Source organism: Fulmarus glacialis, unplaced genomic scaffold (assembly GCF_000690835.1).
Source record: "Fulmarus glacialis isolate BGI_N327 unplaced genomic scaffold, ASM69083v1 scaffold888, whole genome shotgun sequence".
Classification (NCBI taxonomy): domain Eukaryota; kingdom Metazoa; phylum Chordata; class Aves; order Procellariiformes; family Procellariidae; genus Fulmarus; species Fulmarus glacialis.
In genome coordinates this window covers 5,568-25,632 of record NW_009228751.1, presented here as the reverse complement: position 1 = coordinate 25,632, position 20,065 = coordinate 5,568, and the positions used below count along the sequence as shown (strand labels likewise).

At 49.3% G+C, this 20,065-nt stretch overlaps 1 protein-coding gene across 1 annotated transcript in view; it reads left to right on the top strand.

Annotated features, from left to right (window-relative positions):
- Window positions 1-19,125, top strand: part of EXTL3 (exostosin-like glycosyltransferase 3) — a 33,865-nt gene extending 14,740 nt beyond the window's left edge. Inside the window, exons 2-5 of the mRNA XM_009583566.1 lie at window positions 12,118-12,245; window positions 15,759-15,903; window positions 16,899-17,027; window positions 18,916-19,125. Coding sequence (XP_009581861.1) covers window positions 12,118-12,245; window positions 15,759-15,903; window positions 16,899-17,027; window positions 18,916-19,125 — 612 coding nt within the window. The remainder of the gene's footprint in view (window positions 1-12,117; window positions 12,246-15,758; window positions 15,904-16,898; window positions 17,028-18,915) is intronic.
- The last annotated feature ends 940 nt before the right edge of the window (window positions 19,126-20,065 follow it).

Genomic DNA, 20,065 nt, shown 5'->3' with positions numbered 1-20,065 from the left:
AATCCCAGGAGTCAAAGTTGGCTTAAAACTGAAGCAGAAAGGTGGTATCTGTTCCCAGGCTCACTCGCAGTACGCACACCTATTCCTGAGCTGCTGGTATTTACCAGTCTAGCTCTGGAAAGTTTTTGCTACCCACAAGCAGTTTGAATCCCCCATCCCTGAGCTCCAGGCACTAATACTCCACCTTGTGAAAAGAGTTAAAAGATGTTCCTGCCCTCTTTCTGTCTCTTTGTGTGTTCTCTTTTTCAACAGCGAAGGCTGGTTAGAAATGGCATCTCTGTGTTTTACCTAATATTAGCAAAATGCCTTTGGTACAGAAAATGCAAGGCGGGTGTCCCCATTTCATCAGGTCTCGTCTCTCCCTGAGCACGCTGCTGGATCTTGTGTGGGGAGAGCTCAGGCACCCGGGCTGGATGGAGATATGGAGCCGGAGAAGGGATGCTGTAGAGCTGAGGAGGTCATAGTGGGAAAAAGATTCCCCTGAATTGAATTTTATAGTACAAATAAAATTTATCGGGGGCGCGAAACGGGGAGGCTGACATAAGCCTGCTATTTTTTTCCTGTATTAAATGATGCAGAGCTGTGCTTCTCCAGCCCTGAGCTCCTGGGTCTCAGCCTTATGTATCCAACCCTGTTGTTCACCACTTAATTGATGCTGCGCTATCAGGCATTGGGTGAAATTTGTCAGTTTTCATGACTTAGAATCTGAAAGGGCAATATTCCTATTATATAGGACTGACCTTTGAAAATCCTCTAACAGTTTATTATTAACACCAAACATTTGTCAACGTAACAGCTGCCCTGCGAGATTAGGAAAGAATAGACTGCACCAGTTCGTTAAAATGCAGCCTCATCAGCTTCAAGCATGCCAGTAGTTTCAACAGTGCATTATATTATTACCCAGAGCTTTAGAAGAGCAAGCTGTTTTATCCAGCAACCTTTTTGCTATTAAAATTGCCACTAGAGCAGCTGAGGGGTATTTGGAGAGGAAGAAGAGGCACATAGCATGATGTTCAGAGTTGAGATGGACTACCAGAAGCAAGAGCTTGAAGATGGAAAGGGTAAAATGAAGGCTGAGAAAACAGAGTTTGTTGAGAACATATTTTTGTTGTTAGGATGAGCGTTTTGGTGCTGTCATTAGAGAAGTCTTGGTGGCAGGATCATTGTCCTCCCTGCAGAAAGCTGGATGCGATGCCCCACATGGCCTCTTGCAAAGGGTCCCTACAGGAGCCGTGGACAGCAGGACAAGTGCAAAACCTCGCAGCAGAATCAGCGTCTGGCAAGGGCCATACTGCAGGCCAGTTCAACACCGCCACTTTTAAATTGCAGCAGAAACCTTGCAGACAGATGGTATAGTGTATAGATGTTTCTAGTTTATTTGCCTTACTTTGTAAGACAAATAATTGCGTATGTATGCCCCTGCTTGCATTGAATCTCTGCGTGCTCTTGCTACAGACACTCCTGCTGCCGTCCATCGTCTCCCCAGCGTATTTCGGCTCTAAGCTCTGGGATTGCTTCTAGGCTGGGAATAATTTCATCTGAATTTTCAGGTCTTGAATACCAAGACAGAATTTGCCAGGTGAAAGCAGGTTTGTGACGTTCGTCTAGCTGCAGCTTGAAAGAGCATCGATAAAGAACCACCAATTCATTCATCTGTCGGAACATCACGCCTTTGGATATTGCCGATTTAATTGCAAAAAAACCCCCGACCAAACCGAAAATTGGGGTTATCAGATTCAAAACCCTGAGGGTGAGATCTTCCCTCCTCAAATGGCTTTCTCTGATTTCACAGCAAACAACAACTTGTAAATCTGGCTCGTGATCCCAGATGTACTAATGGAAGTTGGGTCGTGAGCTTTTCTGTCCCCTTGCGCTCAGCAGTTTTTCCCGGCGAGCTTTCATGTAAAGCACAGAGCGGAGTTTCAGAAAGTTGAGAAAGGAGTGAGACGAAGCAATGGAGATGAGGTATTTGAAAGCCTCAACTGCAAGTGACAGCATGTTATCCCAGGGACGTTCTTTGGAGCCAAATAATTACAAATAAATTGTAAAATAAATCTAATCAGACAACCAACTCAACGTGCATCTTTAATTGCATGGCCACTAACAGCAACACACAGAGAGAATAAAAGTAAGTGAGTATCTAGATCCCTTTAATGTTAAAATAAGCATTCTTCTCCTTTAGTTTCTCTAGAAAGATGCAACAGCTGCAACCGTATGAAAATGAATAATTAATCAGTTTTATTTGTATCGCAAGCTGTTTTCTCATCTCAGAGACGAGCGACCCACGGATAGCAGTCGAGTAGTTTAAAGAGAGCCCAAGTGGTTGTACATATTATGTGCACGGACACAGTATCATTTTAAAAAAAGGATTTCCACTAGTATCTTCCTGTGTGGTTTTGTTCTCAGTGGGGGATAATTTATGCTTGGTTTTATTTTGCATTATTTAATTATGCATATTTTAAAAATGCATCTGTTTTGCCAATTTATATGCAGCATACGCTGCCTTTGGATAGCTTTGTAGCTAAATACCCTTCCAGTGAAACTCTTTTCATGCCTCTGGAGATGAGTCTTAAAATTGTCTATAAATCCTTTTCATTCGAATTTTGAAAATGCCTTAAATTGGATGTAGCAAAGCAGAAGTCTGGAGTCTAGCTAGGCTGGTTCAGGGCATAAAGGAGGGGGCTGTACCTGTTTCAAGGTGAAGAGGAAGCGCTGGGGAAGGAGCAGCAGAATAATTAGTACTTCAGAAAGGGGGTAATGGCAACTTTCCGATCCATCTTTACAAGCAAAGATTAAAGGGAAAACAAGAGGGTGAAGAATTGCCAGGGGAAGCCACTGTAAAAAACCAGGGACGTCTCATCGGGCAATAGATGACTGAAGAAACATCCCACTAAGAGCATTTCTGAGGAGCCGTTTTCAGGTGGACGTTCAAATAAATGACGGATATTTTTGGTGCAAGTGCCATCAAATCAAGCAAGAGAGCAGATGCCAGAGAATATGTCCTGGGTAGGTGAGAACTGATGTGGAAGAGGTCTGGGAACGAGGTGGAGGGAGAAGTACCGTCTCCTTTCTCCTGCCTGCTCTCCCCCTTGCCCGGCCGCAGCAGATGCTGGTGCAGCACCAACCGGAGCCAAACGCCGCGTGGCCTGGACCTCATCCAGACTAGCTGGAGCGGGGCTGGGAGACCAGCTGGAGCGGGGCACGACAAGGCTGTTTTGTGGGGAGAGACCATTCAGGAGAGGAGCGCATCCCCATAGGGCTGCACCTCGTACGCGGGTGGATCCGAGCAGCCTGGATGTCTCTCCAGGATGGCTTTGGCCAGGGTAACGGGGCTCGTTTAGGAGCTGTGGTCACATCCGTGCCCATTTATCAGTATCTTCTGGATTTAAATGTGTTAACCCTAGGATAACAGCAGAAAATCGTTGTCTTAACGAACACCTTAAAGAGCTGCTTTCTGCATCTGTGATTTTGCCTTTGCATCCCAAGTTTTTTAAACATCAATTGTCATAAACTCTCACGTTCAAATGAACATCCCTTTCTTTACAAAATGCCAGTCTGCTAAGATCTGCCAGTGCTGGCGGCGTTTCTGAAAGGAGCTTTAACACTGTGTTTCCGCGTGTTCAAAAGTGCAGGGCTGCAATTTCCCCTGGGTTTGCAGCTCATCAGGAACTGCCAGAAATGCCCTGTTAGTCCCATGTCGTGCTGGACTCATTTCCTCAAGTTTTCAGGTCCGGTCTGGGAATGAAAGTGTGATATTGGGGAGGAAAGGCATCATCCTGGGGGCTTGGTTGTGGTGGGAAGACCATGCTAGCATCCCATCTTCTGCCTGCTGCCTGCCCGCGCAGCCCCGGCAGCCTGGCAGCGTGCCGGGAGGAGCATCATGTTGTATCGGGTTAGGCCGGATTTTTTTATTTCTCATTAAATGAAGAATTGCTGGCTGAGCTCAAGGCTTGGATCTGTGCTTTTCCGTGTGGTTTTGGCTTTGGAAAGCAGGAATCCGGCCAGTAGGAATTGGATGAATTTCTGTCCTCTGCAAATGGGGAGGGTTTTCTCATGGTAGGAGTTGAGATTGGCAGGAGGAAACAGTTCTGCATGGGCAGGGCAGGGCCTCAGGGCCACTGAGTTTGATGCTGCACTTCCAGGAGGCAATTGATAGTCTTCAATAAGCACTGCCGTAGTTGTCCTTGGGAAGGGCAGTCAAATAGATTTGAGGTCTGGGCTGAGAGCCACGGTGATCTTGCCAGCTTTTGTGGAGTGTCTCAGCTTGCCCAAGAGCAGGTAGTGATAAAACACTGAGAAAATCGAGGAAAAAAGACTGTAGTCTTGGTCAGAGCAGTGTGATTCACACGAACATCATCGAGCTGGGAATGGGTAGAGGCCTGCAGAGGTTTTTGGTGGCATCTGTAGCAATGGCAGCAGCTCTTTTGGCTTCTTCTTGGCAGCTGCTTTGGCAGAGAGCTTGGCTTCTCGTCCTGCAGCCAACGTGCACATGCGGTGCCTACCTTGGGACTGGCCTCTCGTCTCTTTTCAGCTCCTTGACATGTTAAATGGGGGGAAGATAACACGGAGCACAAGAGAAATCAGGATCAAAGTCATCTTTAAGAGAGAGAACCTCAGGTGTGTAGTTTCCATATGGAGCCTCTCCCGATGCCAAAATCCCTGCCGTAGCCGGGGATGTTTATGTAGCCCCATCTGACATCCCAAACTTGTTGCTTGATTTCCAGCTGGTCAGTGCAAACCTGTTCTGACAGCTGCCCTCCCAAAAAAATACACAACTTCAAGGATGCTGCTGTTTTGTGGGACCAGGCAGACGTGTCATCTTCGTCATCCGCATCTCTGGTTTCATTTGCAGGAAGCAAGTGCCAATCTGATCTAACACCTCGGTTGCAGAGGGAGCAGGGCATGGAGTCAGCTGTGGTAAAAAAAGATGTGATTTATCCTGCTTATGCGTACGTGAATCTGCACACACACATAACTCCTTCTAAGGAGTCTTGTAAATAATCTTCTGACTCACCACTTGTATGCTGATAGTCTGCGGGTCTTAAGGGCTGATCTGGACAACTTTCTTAATCTTAATCAGAGGATGCCTGAATTTGTCCAAACTAGGAGTTGAAAATAGATGTCTGATTACAGAATAGTTTCAGGGATACTTGGTACCTGCTTGTTGTTCCCCTCTGCTGGAGTTTGCCATCTCCCAAAGTCTGCTAACAGAGCCCTTCCTAACTTCTATTAAGCCTAGCATTCCTTACTACGTTAGCCAACGGGAGCAGCCGCCTGTGCTGCGAGCCTGCAGACGCATGGGATAGCTGCTGCAGAAGTCTTGGCTTCCCGTGTGCTTCCTGCAGAAAGAAAAAGCCGTCATCAAGGTGGGTGGGAAGCAGCCTGCTCGACTTGAAACAAGGATGTGGATATGGGTGGGATGAAGATCATCAGCTCCCAAATGTGCAAATCTTGCCTTCCTCAATGGATGGGGATGATGACAGTGGCACCTCTGGAGCCAAGTCCAAGTGGTCAGACGGGTCACCCATGATTTGAGAGATGCGTTAGCCCTTTTCTTCATGGAGAGGCTCTGAACTCCTACCTGCTCCTCCATGCAGAGCAGAACAGCAGGGTCCTTGTTGGGAGCTTTGCCCCATATGAGGTCCTGGGAAGATCCCACCCCTGAGGTCAGTGCTGTCCCCACCAGGCTAAGCTGCGTTTTGCAGAGGGCTTTGCTCCGGTCCAGCAGATCAGTCCTTGGGATGGCAGCAAGCAAAAGGGCAGAACCCTGGAGCCTCTGGCTAGGGCGCTGCCCTGCAAAGCAGGAGACTTGCTTCACTGAATCTTATTAATAAATGCTCAGAGTCAGTGCCAAGGAAAGGGATTGGCAGTATTGTAAATCTGCATCCTGGCTGGCAGGAGATCTCTGCTTTTTCCTTCGAAGTGTAGGTCGAGGTCGACTCTTCAGGCGGAAGAGGCGGATGAATTTGGCTCCCGCGTCTTCAGTGCAGTAATTCTCCACTGCATGGTGAAAGGGAGCTCGTGGTGTCCGCATCCCCACTCTGCCTATGGTGCTATTTTTCCCTAGCCCATTTGGGTTGAATTGGCATGTATTTGGGAACGATGGAAACAGATCCTCTTCCCGAGAGCCTGTTCTTTGTCTCCCCAAATTATCCAGCCCTCCTAAGGGTATCCTTCTGGGTTTTTTCTGATGAAGACCTGACGTGAGCAATGAGGTTCCTGGTTTCTTGCAGAGTTTGCTCTTTGCCCAGAAATCAATCCAGTTCACTAAGTTGAACTGTCAAAACTTCTCCAAGGGCATAGACATTCTTCATGTTTTCACCATCAAATTATACGTGACACTTAATTTAAAGCTTAAGCGTAAAGCCTCACTAGCAAGGAGACTGCTGGAAGATATTGATTTTACTGCATTTTTGTATTTATGTATAAAAACATACTATAAAGTGTTGGTTAGGGGCTTTATTGCTGGGCAGACTCTGGATTTATGTTCTGTTTTCATTCTGTCTAACATTTTTAAGATCCATTTGGCCAACGTAGCTATGAACAACACCAGGAGCAAATGGGTTTGCACAGAGTTGTGGGGTTTTGTGCTCCTTAAGTCAAAAAACCCCCTACGTTGTGGAACTGAATCACCTTGAATTGATTTGCTGAAAGGAGCAGAAACTTCTAATGATGTGGTGTGTCGGGTGCTTGGAAGCATTTTGGGTGTTGCAGTTTATCTCAAAAGTTTGCAAACTGTTTAGGAGGTTCATGATTTTGAGCTGGGGGCTATTAGCTGATGGCAACGTGTTTTAAAAAAAAATTTTTCCCAAGGAAAAGCCCAAGATAACCAAAATAAGACATCCAGAAATACACAGTCTGGGATAGTGTTGAGTCTGGAGGGGCTGGGGTTTGTATGCAGGTCCTACCACTGATGTGTTTGGAGCTTTAACGTTTGCTGTAAGGGAAAGTTGCTCTTTGGTAAATGCATTTGTGTCTTTCTTGTAGCTCAGTGGCTCATTTCGTGTCTTCCTCATTATTTTAATCTCTTTGGGTAAGGGTAACTGCTGACTGTCTGTTTTGCCGGAGCGCAGCGTTTCAGCTTTGCTGAGGGAACATCTTTTGTTGGGTTTTGACAGAGTTCTTGGCTCGAGACCATTGAGAAACAAGATTGTGGCGAAATCCGTCATTAAAATGATGGAAGGGCAGGAGAAACAGCCCTGGGTGAAAGACTGAGACCTCATTCTGTTTGTAAAAGAACAGAGAGAGGGTTTGGTTACTTTCCTGGGACGGATGAGGTCCACCAAGGAGCAGCGGCCAGGAGCTGAAGGCAGATAATTCACGAGGAGCAAGTTGTTAACGTTTGAGAGTGAACATCTCAGAGGAAGGGTGAATTCCCCCACTCTTTGTCTTCAAATGGAGACAGGATGCCTTTCCGGCAGAGGTACTTCTACCGGTGACATTTCAGGTCTGAGACAAGGTCCCTTTGACCTGGATCATGCAGAAGGTTAATGTAGGTGACTTGAAAGTCCTTTTTGGCTTAACTTACTGCTGTCAACCCCACCAGCCATCCGCCACTGGTTCTCTAGAAAGCATTTAGAGTTCAACTGGTGCCATGAAGTTTGAACTCATGGCTTTGTAATTTGGTCTGAGTTGTCATTTCACAGTTGTTTTACGGTGCCGTGTGATGAGAGTCTTCCAGAAGAAGGGTGACTGCATCAACTCTCCTGGTCCACCGTGTAAGGAGGTCGCACAAGATTATCAAGATGACCTCCTCTGGCCTGTAAATCCCGGAATTTGGCAACATAACATGCCTCTTGTCTGTACGTATAGATGTGTGGTCACCATAGTGTCTGCTGGCCTTCTCCTCCCAGCCCCACACATGGTGGAGGGAGATTAATGCTTTGAGATACCTGCGGCCGAGGACATGGCACAATAAGGTGTCATTCAGCTGTATTTTAAGTGTGTGATGAAGTAATGAAAAATTGCTAAATCTCACTTAATGCCATTTGAGGGAGAGGATTGGACTTTTTTTGTATTTTGCTGGTATAATAACCCTTCTTTTTTCACCTAGCCTAATGAGCTTTTGAGTATATTTGTGCCCATTTCATGCCTAAGAAATCTGGTGGTTTTGGAAGCCCATTGAAATGTAAAACCTTTAGAAGAGATAGAAGTGTTAGAAATGTTTTAAGTTCCTGAATCAAATACTCTTCCCATTCCCTCTAACCTGTTTTTACAAGATTAGTTGCTTGCATTAAAGCAGAAGAGTTTCCCAAAAGTTCGCTTTTATCTTTCTCAAGAGTTATATTTTCTGTCTAATAACGCAATGCCCTCATTTCCACAGCTCGGGATGCAGTGTATGCGGTCAAGATCAAAACCTGGTCTTGCCTGGGGAGGCACCGCGCTTGAACCGTCTTGTGGGGATAGAGAGACAGGAGGAAGGTTTTGAATCTCGGCCCCGTTGTTCCCATCTCGGATCGCTGCCTGCAGGTCCCTGAGCGCTTCCCTGGTGTAGTCACCCAGGGGAAGGTGCAGGGATTTACAAAAGCCACTGAATAGTTGTCTGATGACAGTTAGCTGCATCCTGAAAGTGCTGTAAATCGGGATAGTTTCTTTGAAAACAAGGCATCAAAGGCATAGCTTTAAGTTGCTTCTAACGTTTGCTGGAGCTAATTGATGAATTGAATGTGCTTATCAAGGCTTGGAGGCATCGGCTCCTCTGTAGCATCCTTCTCTTTAAGGAAGAGTTTAATGCCAGTGCACTGATCTCTCTATCCTCTGGAGTCCCCAGTTTCAGACGTTTGAGGTAGGATCCGCTTCACTTTCTCTATTGATGGTAGTTGCATCATGTTATTGTTCAGCAAGTTACGGGAAAACACATCAATCAATAAATTTGCTGGGTTTTTCCTTGGGATCTGTCCATTTACAGGCTGCTTAAATCTTAAATACTCCCAGATGAAAGGCAGGAGTACACCTATTTTCCATGAAATGCAAAAGCTGAACACTGACACTTCCAGACCTGCAAAGCTTCAGACTTGATGGAGTAACCTGAAATGTGCCCGTTGCTGAACTTGTGCCAAGTTTTGCTTCCTGTCCAGATCTTTACAACGCAAGACGGTGGACCTGACTCCAAAGCTCAGGTGAAAAACAGCCCCGACTTTGTTGGGTCATTGGACTGCTGAGCTAAACATCACAACTTTACCTCTCTCTTGATTTTGAATAGTAGCTAAAGCTCAGATCTGGCCCTGGATTCTCTTTAATCTTTTGCACGTTGGAAATGGGTGACACAAAAATGTACAGTTGGCGCGGAGGCTCGCTCCGGCAGTGGAAGAGCTTTCAAAGTGGCTTGACCATGAAATGCAGGACAGTGCTCTGGGCAAAACCTCCGTGCTGCCGTTTTCAGCTTTGGGGAGCAGAAATGAGTTGATGTTTGTAGGCCCTGTACCCGAATCTTTCTTGAGAAGCTGAGATGAAGACCCATGGTGAGTAGGAGTCTTCATATAGGTATCTTCAGATCTGTATCTTCAGATGCAAAGCGGTATCCACTTCCCAGCACATCAGTGAGGCAGAGAGGGGTTTCTGCTGCTCAGCCTGGTGGTTCTCACTCTTCTTTTGTTCTTTATCCATTCATACATCTTCAACTGGCAAGGCAGGATCTTGCCTGGAAAGCATGGTATCAATTTACGGTGGACTCAGTCCAACTTCTGCTAATTCTAATGGGTAAGACACCCACAGACTTCACGGAGATCAGGCTTTCTGAGGAAATACCATCGTAACAGAAGAGACGCGGCGTGGCACGTGCTCCTTAGCAGAAGGCTAAATGATGTTTCGGTGCTGGGTTTAATAACTTTGCAAACTTCCTAGAAGGCGGGATCAGCAATGGGAGGAAAACGTTGGTGGTCACGAGACTTCATCAGGAGAAACGGTGCTGCTTTCAGAAACCCATCTTATATCGTTGTTGAGCTGGAGAGAGTGATGACTGGTTCCCAACTGGTCCAGGCTGGAATTTACTGGAGGGGCCCTTGCCTGTGTCAGAAACCATGAAAGCTCCTCTCAGGTGGTTTTTGTGATTGCTGCTGATCCTGAAGTCTTGATGAAGCAGTTGAGAGCTGGTGTGCAGGGTGGGCTGCCCACGTGCTGACCGGGAAAAGAGCCAGCCACGTGTGGGAGGCAGAAAATTTCCTAAGGCATTTAACCACTCACATAATAAAAATGGATCCTGTAAATGCCACGATGCACTGGGTGATTAATTAGAAAAGGGATGGAAATGGGGGCTAATGGCTCTTAATTAAAAAGGTGAAATGCCCGTGTCCCACTGGAGGCGTTCAGCGGCCCCCATCAAGGTCTGGTTTGCTGCCCTGTGCGATTTTCTTGGTCTTGTCATAGTATCGGTTTACCAAAGTGCTCTTCCAGTCCAAAAAGCAACTCTGAGCAGGGCTCAGCTGCCCCATCTAGAGCCGTATTCCCTCTTTCTGAGCCAGCAGACCTGATCGTCTTGGTGCAGCTGCAAGAGCACTTGGGTTTGCTAAAGCCATTTACAGATACAGCTGTGGTGATGTAGAAGTTCTAAATTCTCCTTGTCACCAGTTTGGGGACCACTCTTGGCTCCTCTCCTTTCCTGGTTGACACAGCCTGAGGATGCCCACAGCATGTTGGGTTTGGTGATGCTCGAAGCCTGCGCTGGCCTCCTTGTGTCCAGGTCTTCCTTGGCCTCCCGGGCCAGTGCCTTAGGGCCGTAATGTTCCAAACCTCCTGGTTTTTTGATTCCTGACTTACCAGCTGCCTCCCCCAAATCAATGTGTGGAGTTGCCTCCTCTCCCGCTTCCCTCCTCATCGCTCATTCCCACCGTGATTCCTGCAACCTCTCTTTTCCAGCAGTTCCCAGATAGAGAAGATATCCCTGGGAGCATCTGCTGGCTCACGCTAACTCTGAAAGTAAATACAAATGCCGTGCTGGTTTTTGTCACGCTTCTCCACCTTGGGAGGGAGAGGGGGAAGAAATTCCTGTGCCGGCGTTGTCTGTCTTTGCTTTTGCCTTCTCCTACGGGCACTAATTGCATCGCAGCCCTCCTGGGGTGGGAGTGCTGCCGGCTCGGCTCTGGCCCTGCTCCACCGTGGCTTAGAGCTGCATAATTCATTCACCTCCCTGCAATAAATTGTTCGTGCTTTTGATGGATCTTCAGTGAAATATTTTAATGCGTTCTTGTCGAATGTTCCATTCCCCCTCCCCCAGCAGCTATTGACAGATGAAAGCACTAACACTGGCTTTACACGGGAATTTAATCGTACCAGCTGTCAGGCAGATCCCCGATACAAATATTTTCCACTGTTAATGGTTTCAGTGTGGGCTTTTTTTATGTGATCAAATGTAATCTTATTTAATGGAGTTCTATTGCCGTGACGCCTTATTCTTTTCACCAGGCTGGACTTTATTTTTAAATCTAGAGAGATTGTTCAGAGGAGAGCCAGAGAAACGACTGGGGGGATTGAATGGCACGGGAAGCTGGGGATGAACTGAGTGACTACAGATCAACCAGGGCAGGCGAAAAGTGTAAAAGCAAGGGAGAGGAAGGGGCAGTCAAGAAGAGGGAGAAATTCAGTCTGATTTTACGCGTGTATGGCTGGGGATAAGGGAAATTGCACAGTGCGGGGGGTTGGAAGAGTTTTGAGAGAGGAAGGCGTTGCAAACAAGTTGTGTCCAAGGCAGAAAGCGTGGATAGTTGCAGAAACAATTCAGTTCAGATCAGCGCTGGAGAAATGCTGCAAGGGCCACTTCTTCAGCGGCTGTGGGGGAGACCGGCCGTGGCTGCCGCGTTTCCCTCTCTTCATTATCGCAGAGCTGCCCTCCTGTGCGCGAGAGGGCAGGCGACCGCAGCGCAGCTGGTACCTGGCATCGTGGGGCTTCGGTTTGGTTTTGGCAGTCCTGCAAGGCAGGAGGCTGCAGGTAAAAGGGCTGGAAGCTGGAGCTGGCGCTGGAGTGAGCTGATGCTTTTTGCTTGGAAAGCGTTTCCCCATCGCAGGGGCTACGAAGCAGTGCCGAAACGCTGGACCACCGCAGCTGGAGTGTGCAGCCCCAGCCCCTAAATCTCTTCTCTGTGCATGTACAGTCACCGTAACTACTGTGTGTTCATCTCTTAGGTTGTCCGCACAGAGAAGAACAGCCTGAACAACCGGTTCCTGCCATGGGATGAGATCGAGACGGAGGCCATCCTGTCCATCGACGACGATGCTCACCTGCGCCATGACGAGATAATGTTTGGGTTCCGGTGAGTAGCCTCTGCACGCGTAGCCTTTGGACCCAAACTGATGTTTTTCGCATCCAGGGTCTGCTCAGGTGCAGCGTGGTCTCGTGGCTAAAGCTGGGGCCAGAATTTGGACTAGCACATCCCTTCCCAGGGCTTTCCAACTCAATTTCTTGGAGGAGTAATACGCGGTAACGAACTGTTTAATGAGTGCAGGCGGATGGGCTGATTTCAGGTTGTCCAGGCAACCCTGATTCTCACGCTTCCTAACCTCAACTCTTCGGCTTTTGCTGTGCTGATAATGTTCCCTTAATGGTTTTGGGGGTGCATGGCTTCCTAGGGTAGAAGGAAACAGGAAAACAAATCCGAGAGGCTGTTGCACTCCATCCTTCATGTGCCATTGGCAAGGCCAGGATGTTCGCAGTGGCTGCAGGACGTGATGCTCGCGTGCTCGCGGTGGGCTGCCGTCCTCTTTGCTCGGTGTGACGTTGGGATGTGACAGCTATTTTGGCATTTTTTTTCTGCAGAACATGGAAAAGACAGATGTTGCACAGAAAAGGCTGGTGCTGGTTGCTCTCATTCCCACCCCCTTTCTGCTCCAGCATCTACATTTTCCCTTGATTTTGCCCTGGCAAAAAGCTTCCTGATTTCAGGGCCAAGGGAAAAAGCAGTTACGTGGGCTCCTGCCGTGGGAGGTTTCTACAGGCTGCTCCTGCAGCTCGTACAGCTAAACCTCGCCGGCTGCCAGAGAGGCACCAGGGAATGAGGATGGCATGAGGAGAGAGCGCTGGAGCTCGTTTGGCTGCGGCTCGTCAGCCCGCCGGGCCAGGAGCGGGGGCTGCGATTGCTAATCCGAGAGCACCCGGCAGCTGGCTGGGGGGGCGGGAGACGGGGACCAGCTCTCCTCTCTCACCGAAACATGTTGGCTCATGTTTGTGAGGAAGATTAAAAGGCACAAAATGCCTGGAAACCCAAAAAGCTCTCTCCGAGAGATGAGAAATGAGGTGTTAAAGTGATTAAAGCAGGGGAGTAGGCGTCAGGACTCCTGGCTTCCCTTCCATGCCCCGTTTCAGACTCTATCTGAACTTGGCTGTTTTCTCCCCCTCTTTGGTCTCCATTTTCCTTTGCTTATCCACAGCACCTGGCTGAGACTTTACCCATTAGCCCTGGAGAGCATCAAATGAAAATTTTAAGTGCCGTGTATTATTCTCACTCATATCCCTGCTTACAAACACCTTGTTCCCACAAAACGTTAATGCGTTCAGCCAGGGAAGAGGCAGTGTCTCGGTGACTGAGTGAACCTCTGTTCGTAACAACTGTATTTTGTTGAAACTTTGCTTCGGGCTGTAATTCTTGGGACCAAAAACCTCTTCTTGCTCCGTTTGCTGCTCAGGAGCGAGCTGGAGGTGGGCGCCTGAAGCAAACCTTTCTGAGGAGCACACCCAAAACGATTCTCTGGAGAAATCCTTATTTTTTGAGGCTGAGCTGGGAAGGAAAAAGTGTCATGTTCATAGGAAAGCGAGACGTGGGAGAAGTGAAAGGGAATGAGTAGTTTCGACTCCAGCTTTTCAAAACAATCACACTGGATTGACAGAAACCGTAGCAAACAAGTGCTTGCTGGGAGGATGGTGCCAGGGAAGCTGTTGGCGCTGTTAATTACTTGGTTTTCATTACCAGACTATATTGGAGTTTCATTAGTTTAAGTAGAGGATATAGCAATAAATGCATCTTTGCTCCTGGCTGTGTCACTAAGTGTAATGAAAGCTCAAGGCTCTCGGAAACTCGGTCTCGTCAGCAGCCTGCGATTGCCCTGCAGCCATCACTTCTGTAGCTCTCCGCGGAAATGGGGGTTGTGGGAGGAACTTGCATCCACACGAGTTAAAAAACCAAAAAGGCTACTTTCTGCCCTATTTTGTGCCTGTGAAGAAGGGAAAACCCTTCGTGTCCAACAGGCGCCCGCCTGGGACTTATTTCTTGTAGTCTGGTGTCACTGGGTTGGGAGATGCAGCTTGGACACTAACCACTGGGGAGATGGGATCGGGTGATCCGAAGGAAGCCGGCACCCCTGCCAGTGGAAGCTGGATTTATTTCCCAGGTTACGCATTAGGCACTGACTTTTTTCTTAATTATTCCTGCCAGCGTTGCAGCTATCCTGTGAGATTTCTCTCGAGGAGAGGGAGATTCAGATGAGAGCAGAATATTAAGCAAGCCCACGCTCTCACATGCGAACCTCAGGATTTAACTCCCTACGGCTCGACTGCGAGCATGTGTTAGGGTGAAAGATGCGCTTATGGCCCCAGAGGTTTTTCCCGTATGGCCAGAGCCCGGGAAGCCGCTGGGTGCTGATTTGGGATGGGAAGCTGGCAGTTTGGCACTCCAGATCTTCCGTCTGGAGACACCAGGGTCTTCAGCATCTCAGCAGCTTTCCTAAAAGGAGCTTGATGTTATCTCGACTTTACAGAGGAGGAAACTGAGCTTCTGGGAGTCGGAAAGTCCCAGGAATTTGGGGGAAGAGGCCAGGAGACACTGGGTTCCTCCCCTTTGGCTGCTCTGGACTTGCCATAGAGGGGAAATAAGAGAGAAGCAGCACTGGCGTATGTCGTGCAGTGATGCCCTTGCATGGGCTGCGGGAAGCTGGTGGCAAATGGAAGAGTTCCCCATCTCGCTGCCTGCCTCTTTCTTTGCCTTTCCATCCGAGGTCTTAAGTTTTCCATTCTCTATGTAATTCAGAAACTAATTTTGGGTCATTGGGCTTTTTTGTTAGTTTTCTTTCAAACATACAGAACAGCCCTTATGAGTTAGAAAATCCTTTATTTATGAGTTAGGTGCACTTTCCCTGTGAATAAGCAACTCGAACGTGCCTCTAGGGGAGGACCATGGTGAGAAGCTCAGCTTTGTACCAAGCAGCGTTGGTCTGTGCTCACAGCCCGTGCTTGGGATAGTTGGCTGAGGGATGCTTCAGTTCACATCTAACACCTTTTAACCTTTAACAAGAGAAGGTCAGCAAATTCTGCATGTCCGTTAAAGCCAAGATTTCTGCGTTCAGCCCTTTTCCTGCACTACAATAGGAAAGAAAGCAGAGTTATCTTGGAGAGAGACCTTGTTCACCTGTCACTCGGGCAGTTGTGACGGCCAGTCGGTCCCTCCTACCGACAGTGGAGCTTCGATGCTGTGGAGGTGGGCGAGCTTGCACTGAGCAGCCTGTGTAAAAAGCCATCTTTTTCCAACAAAGCATGTTGGAATTATCTGTATTTTTATTAAAAAAAAAATTAAATGGACTTTAAAGCAAGGTAATTGCACATTTTAGCAATGTTTATCCTTTTTGCCCAAACTACAATGTATGTTGGCCGTTCTTTCGATGAGTAGTTGCCAACCTTTTCTATGCATAGGCATCTCCATGACTTGCAACCCCCCTTGGGAGCCGGTCCGTTGGCGTCGAGGGCAACGTCCTGTGTGTACTGGTTCTCAGCCAGAGCCATGCTCATCTGCGGACGGGCTCCCCGGGTTTGCGTCTCACTGAAGGCTTTGTGCTTGCAGTGTCTGGAGAGAGGCAAGGGACCGCATCGTTGGCTTCCCGGGACGCTACCACGCGTGGGACATCCCCCATCAGTCCTGGCTCTACAACTCCAACTACTCTTGTGAGCTCTCTATGGTGCTTACTGGTGCTGCCTTCTTCCATAAGGTGAGATATTGTAGCCACAAAGCCCTGAGCTTTCCCTTCTTTCTCAGAATAACCAAAGAATGTATGTTTCTGGAGTAGTTTTTTTTAAAGAACAGATTTTGGAGCTCATCACTCCTTTTCCCTCGCTTCCTCCAAACTGAAACACAGCCAGCAACTGGTCTGTGCCCCAGCGAACGGTCTCCTCGAGGAGCAGCCTATGTTTGTGCCACGTGAGAAGCACCACGGTGCTGAAGCAGGCGGATGGAGCACGGGGCCGAGTGCATTTCAGCGATGCGCTCGGTCATGGCGAGGGCGAGGCAGGCCATGGGATTGCCTGCCCTGCGTCTTTACTGAAGCATCTTTAATCTTACAGACTCTGTGTTGCAAGGGGTAATTTGCAGGAAAGTCCTGGGTTTCTGCAGCTACGTGGTGGCACGGGCTGGCTGGTAGATGTGGGTGCTGTCTGGTTTATCTTGGAAGGGAGCAGTGCAGAAAGTGGCTCCGTGACGTGTGCCTCTCTGTGTGGGAGAGGCAACAGTGGGCAAACAGACCTTGAGAAAAGGATGGGATGTTTTCCTGAGGGGACTGTCCTGAGCTGTCATATTGCGGTGGGAAGGTAATCCACCAGCTACTGCTCCCTGTCCTGTGTACAGAGTCTTAAACTGCGCAGTTTACACCACACTCAAAGACAGCAAGATCCAAGGGAGCTGAAACCATCATTTCTTGATTTCTGAGGTTACAGGAGCCTCGGGATTCAGCAGGGGTGGTGGCTATGGGGTAGATTTGCTGCTGCTCTGGCTACAGCAGATCTCCTGGGTGCAGGATTAGCTCCATTATATGGAGTCTCTCCACTGGCGTCCTTGAGCTCTGAGTCAGACATGTCCCAACGAGTGGTCTTGATACTCATCTGCGGTGCCGTGACTGCTCCAGATCTGGTGCAGGTGACACCAGCGATGGGTGGGCGCTTGCTGCTTGGGACTACCTTGAGCGATGTTGTGCCTTTTTATTCTTTCCAGTACTACGCCTACCTGTACTCCTACGTGATGCCGCAAGCCATCCGCGACATGGTGGATGAATACATCAACTGCGAGGACATCGCCATGAACTTCCTGGTCTCTCACCTGACGAGAAAACCTCCCATAAAGGTAAAGCGCCGGGCAGAAGCTTGTACTGGGCTTTGCATTTCTGGAGGAACAGCGGTTTGGTCGATGTGTTTGAAAGGCAAGCGGCGTGTTAGGAGGCAGCTCTGCTCCGGGAGAAATCCAGCTCCCTTCCTCTCAGCGCAGCCTGGCGCAGAAGCTCTGCTGTGCAGCACGCGCTGCCCTTGCCACAATCTGGCTGCATCGCATCTCTGAAGCGCTGTGCTGCAAGCGTGATGTTCTTGAAGCTGTCAGCATGTCCCCTCTCCGGCCTCGAGGAGATGTAGTGCGTGTTCAAAAAAGGTGTGAAAACTCAGCACAGCCCTTAGAAGCAGCCAAATCCCCGCCATGGCGAGCGGATGAATTGGGGTTTGACTTACGCTGCAGCTCAGACCGGAGGCTTTCCTGGCTCAGCAAAAGTCCTTCTGAGCAGCTGATCCCGAAAAGACAAATTTCCTTCTTTCCATAACATACAGCACAAGTAGGAATGGTTTCTTTGCTGATTTTGTGTAGCTTTCCAGAGACATTTAGGCTCATCTACATGCGGAGGGCTGTTGGTCCAAACACTACGGCCCAGATGAAATTTCCCTGCCCTGTGATAACAAATAAATGTCACAATTTTGAGCATGAATTTCGGATGCAGATCATTCTGCTCTTTATTGCTGCTGGCAAACTGCTCTTTACAGCCCTGCATATGTCTCACCGTCGCAGGCCAGCTGCCTTGGAGATGGGTCTTGGCCATAAATATGATGGGTGGGTTTTTCTGTGTAGTGTTCTTCCCATCTGGAGCTACTATGAAATGGAGCTTGTAGAGTTTGGTGCAGCTGAGAGGAAAATCAGACCAAAACGAAAGGGCACTGCAATGGGATGTCTGATTCAAGACAGATAAGGAGGCCCTTTAATCAACAGGGGGGCCCCTCAGCACCTCCTGAAAACTGGAGCCTCCTGCAAAGGTCTTACTCTGGGTGTCTAAAACAAGAGGCGCCCCAAATTGCTAATTCTTCTGTAGCATCTATGGCCAGTAGGTTGAGGGAGGGGATTCTGCCCCTCTGCTCTGCTCTGGGGAGACCCCCCCTGCAGTGCTGCGTCCAGCTCGGGGGTCCTCAGCGCAGGAAAGAGATGGACCTGTTGGAGCGGGTCCAGAGGAGGCCACCAAAATGATCAGGGGGCCTCTGCCTTTCCTCTGCCACGAGGACAGGCTGAGAGAGTTGGGGTTGTTCAGCCTGGAGGAGAAAAGGCTCCAGGGAGACCTTACTGCAGCCTTTCAGTACTTAAAGGGGGCTTATCAGAAAGATGGGGACAGACTTTTTCGTAGGGCCTGTAGCGATAGGAGAAGGGGGAATGGTTTTAAACTAGAAGAGGGGAGATTCAGACTAGATGTAAGGAAGAAATTGAGGGTGGTGAAACACTGGAGCAGGTTGCCCAGAGAGGTGGTAGATGCCCCATCCCTGGGAACATTCAAAGTCAGGTTGGACGGGGCTCTGTTCTAGTTGAAGATGTCTCTGCTTATGGCAGGGGGGTGGACTAGATGGCCTTTGAAGGTCCCTTCCCACCCAAACCATTCTGTGATTCTATCTGTAGCCAGTGAAAGGAAAGGAAACAGCTTCTCAAACCAGATAAAAGTAACTAAGCGTTAGTAGATCATCGCGTCCCCCTTTAAGTCTCTGCTCTGACAGAGCTGGTGTGGACCATGTCCTTCCTTGCCTGGACACCCTCCAAGGGACACCAGGCAGCTGGGGAGAGCACAGCCGAATCTCTGCCCGGTCTGCGGCATGTCATGAAGGATGTCAAGCCAAGTCCCCCCACACAGTGCCTTGGGCGCAGGCAGGGTGTCCCCCCGGCCAGGGTGTTGTGGGCAGCGTGGCAGTGACCGTCTTTGTCCCTCTCATTGCAGGTGACCTCCCGCTGGACTTTCCGCTGCCCCGGATGCCCCCAGGCGCTTTCGCACGACGACTCTCACTTCCACGAGCGACACAAATGCATCAACTTCTTCGTCAAGGTGTACGGGTACATGCCTCTCCTGTACACCCAGTTCCGCGTGGACTCGGTCCTCTTCAAGACCCGCCTGCCCCACGACAAGACAAAATGCTTCAAGTTCATCTAGAAGCGGGAGGCAGCCGGGCGCCCTCGGCTCTCTGAACTTCGGCCGGAGGTGGGTGAGGGCAGAGGGTGGCTTTTTTGACGGGGCTGCGAGTGCAAAACGCCTTTTGCTATTGACTCCGGCCTCCCTCCCGCGGAGCAAAAGGGACATCCTGGATATGGACAGGCACATTTCCCCCTCCCTTCCCGCTCTCCCCACAGCGACTCGATCAAGCGACAGGGAACAGGATCTCACGGTTTCTGTAAAGACACTCCCTAGGATCGTACACTGAGGAATAAGGCCCATCAGTGTACTAAAAGCATTCTAGCTGATCCATTTAATACCGACATAATTACTAAGAATTAATCTTTACTTAGTTATCCTTTTCTTTGTTGTGGGGTTTTTTTTTTTCCTTTTCTTTTTTTCCCCCCACCCACCTCCTTTTCCCCTCTGGACCTGTCTGCCCACTCGGGGGACCGCAGTGAGGCCAGGTTGGAGCTATTTGACTGCAGAGAGGTTATTCCCAAGCATCAAGGCAGCTCCGGTCACCACTGTGGTCCCCATCCTTTCTCCCGCGGGGCAGCCCTTCTCCTCCCCTCCCGCACACCACGTCCTGGCTCATCTTGCCCTGTGGCTACTACTGAGGACTTTCAGGTGTCATCTGGTGATGAGCTCTTTGCTCTGCTCACCACCGAGCCCTGCCCTTGGAGTGGGGCGGGCGGGGAAGAGGTTGGCCCCCGAGGGTCCTTCCCCGGCTGCCAGCACCGTGCCGGGTCCCGAACCACAGCCACGGGGCAGTTTGGTTGCTGCGGTCTCGTTCTCAGTGTCCTTTTCCGCCCTGCGCGGCACACCGCAGGCGCTGCTAAACCTCCGAAGACAGAGAGCGTGTTTGGGGCTTGGGAATGATCCATCTGCAGCCCAGCAGGGGCTGGCAATGCCCCAGGGGCGTGCGGTCCCGCGGGGT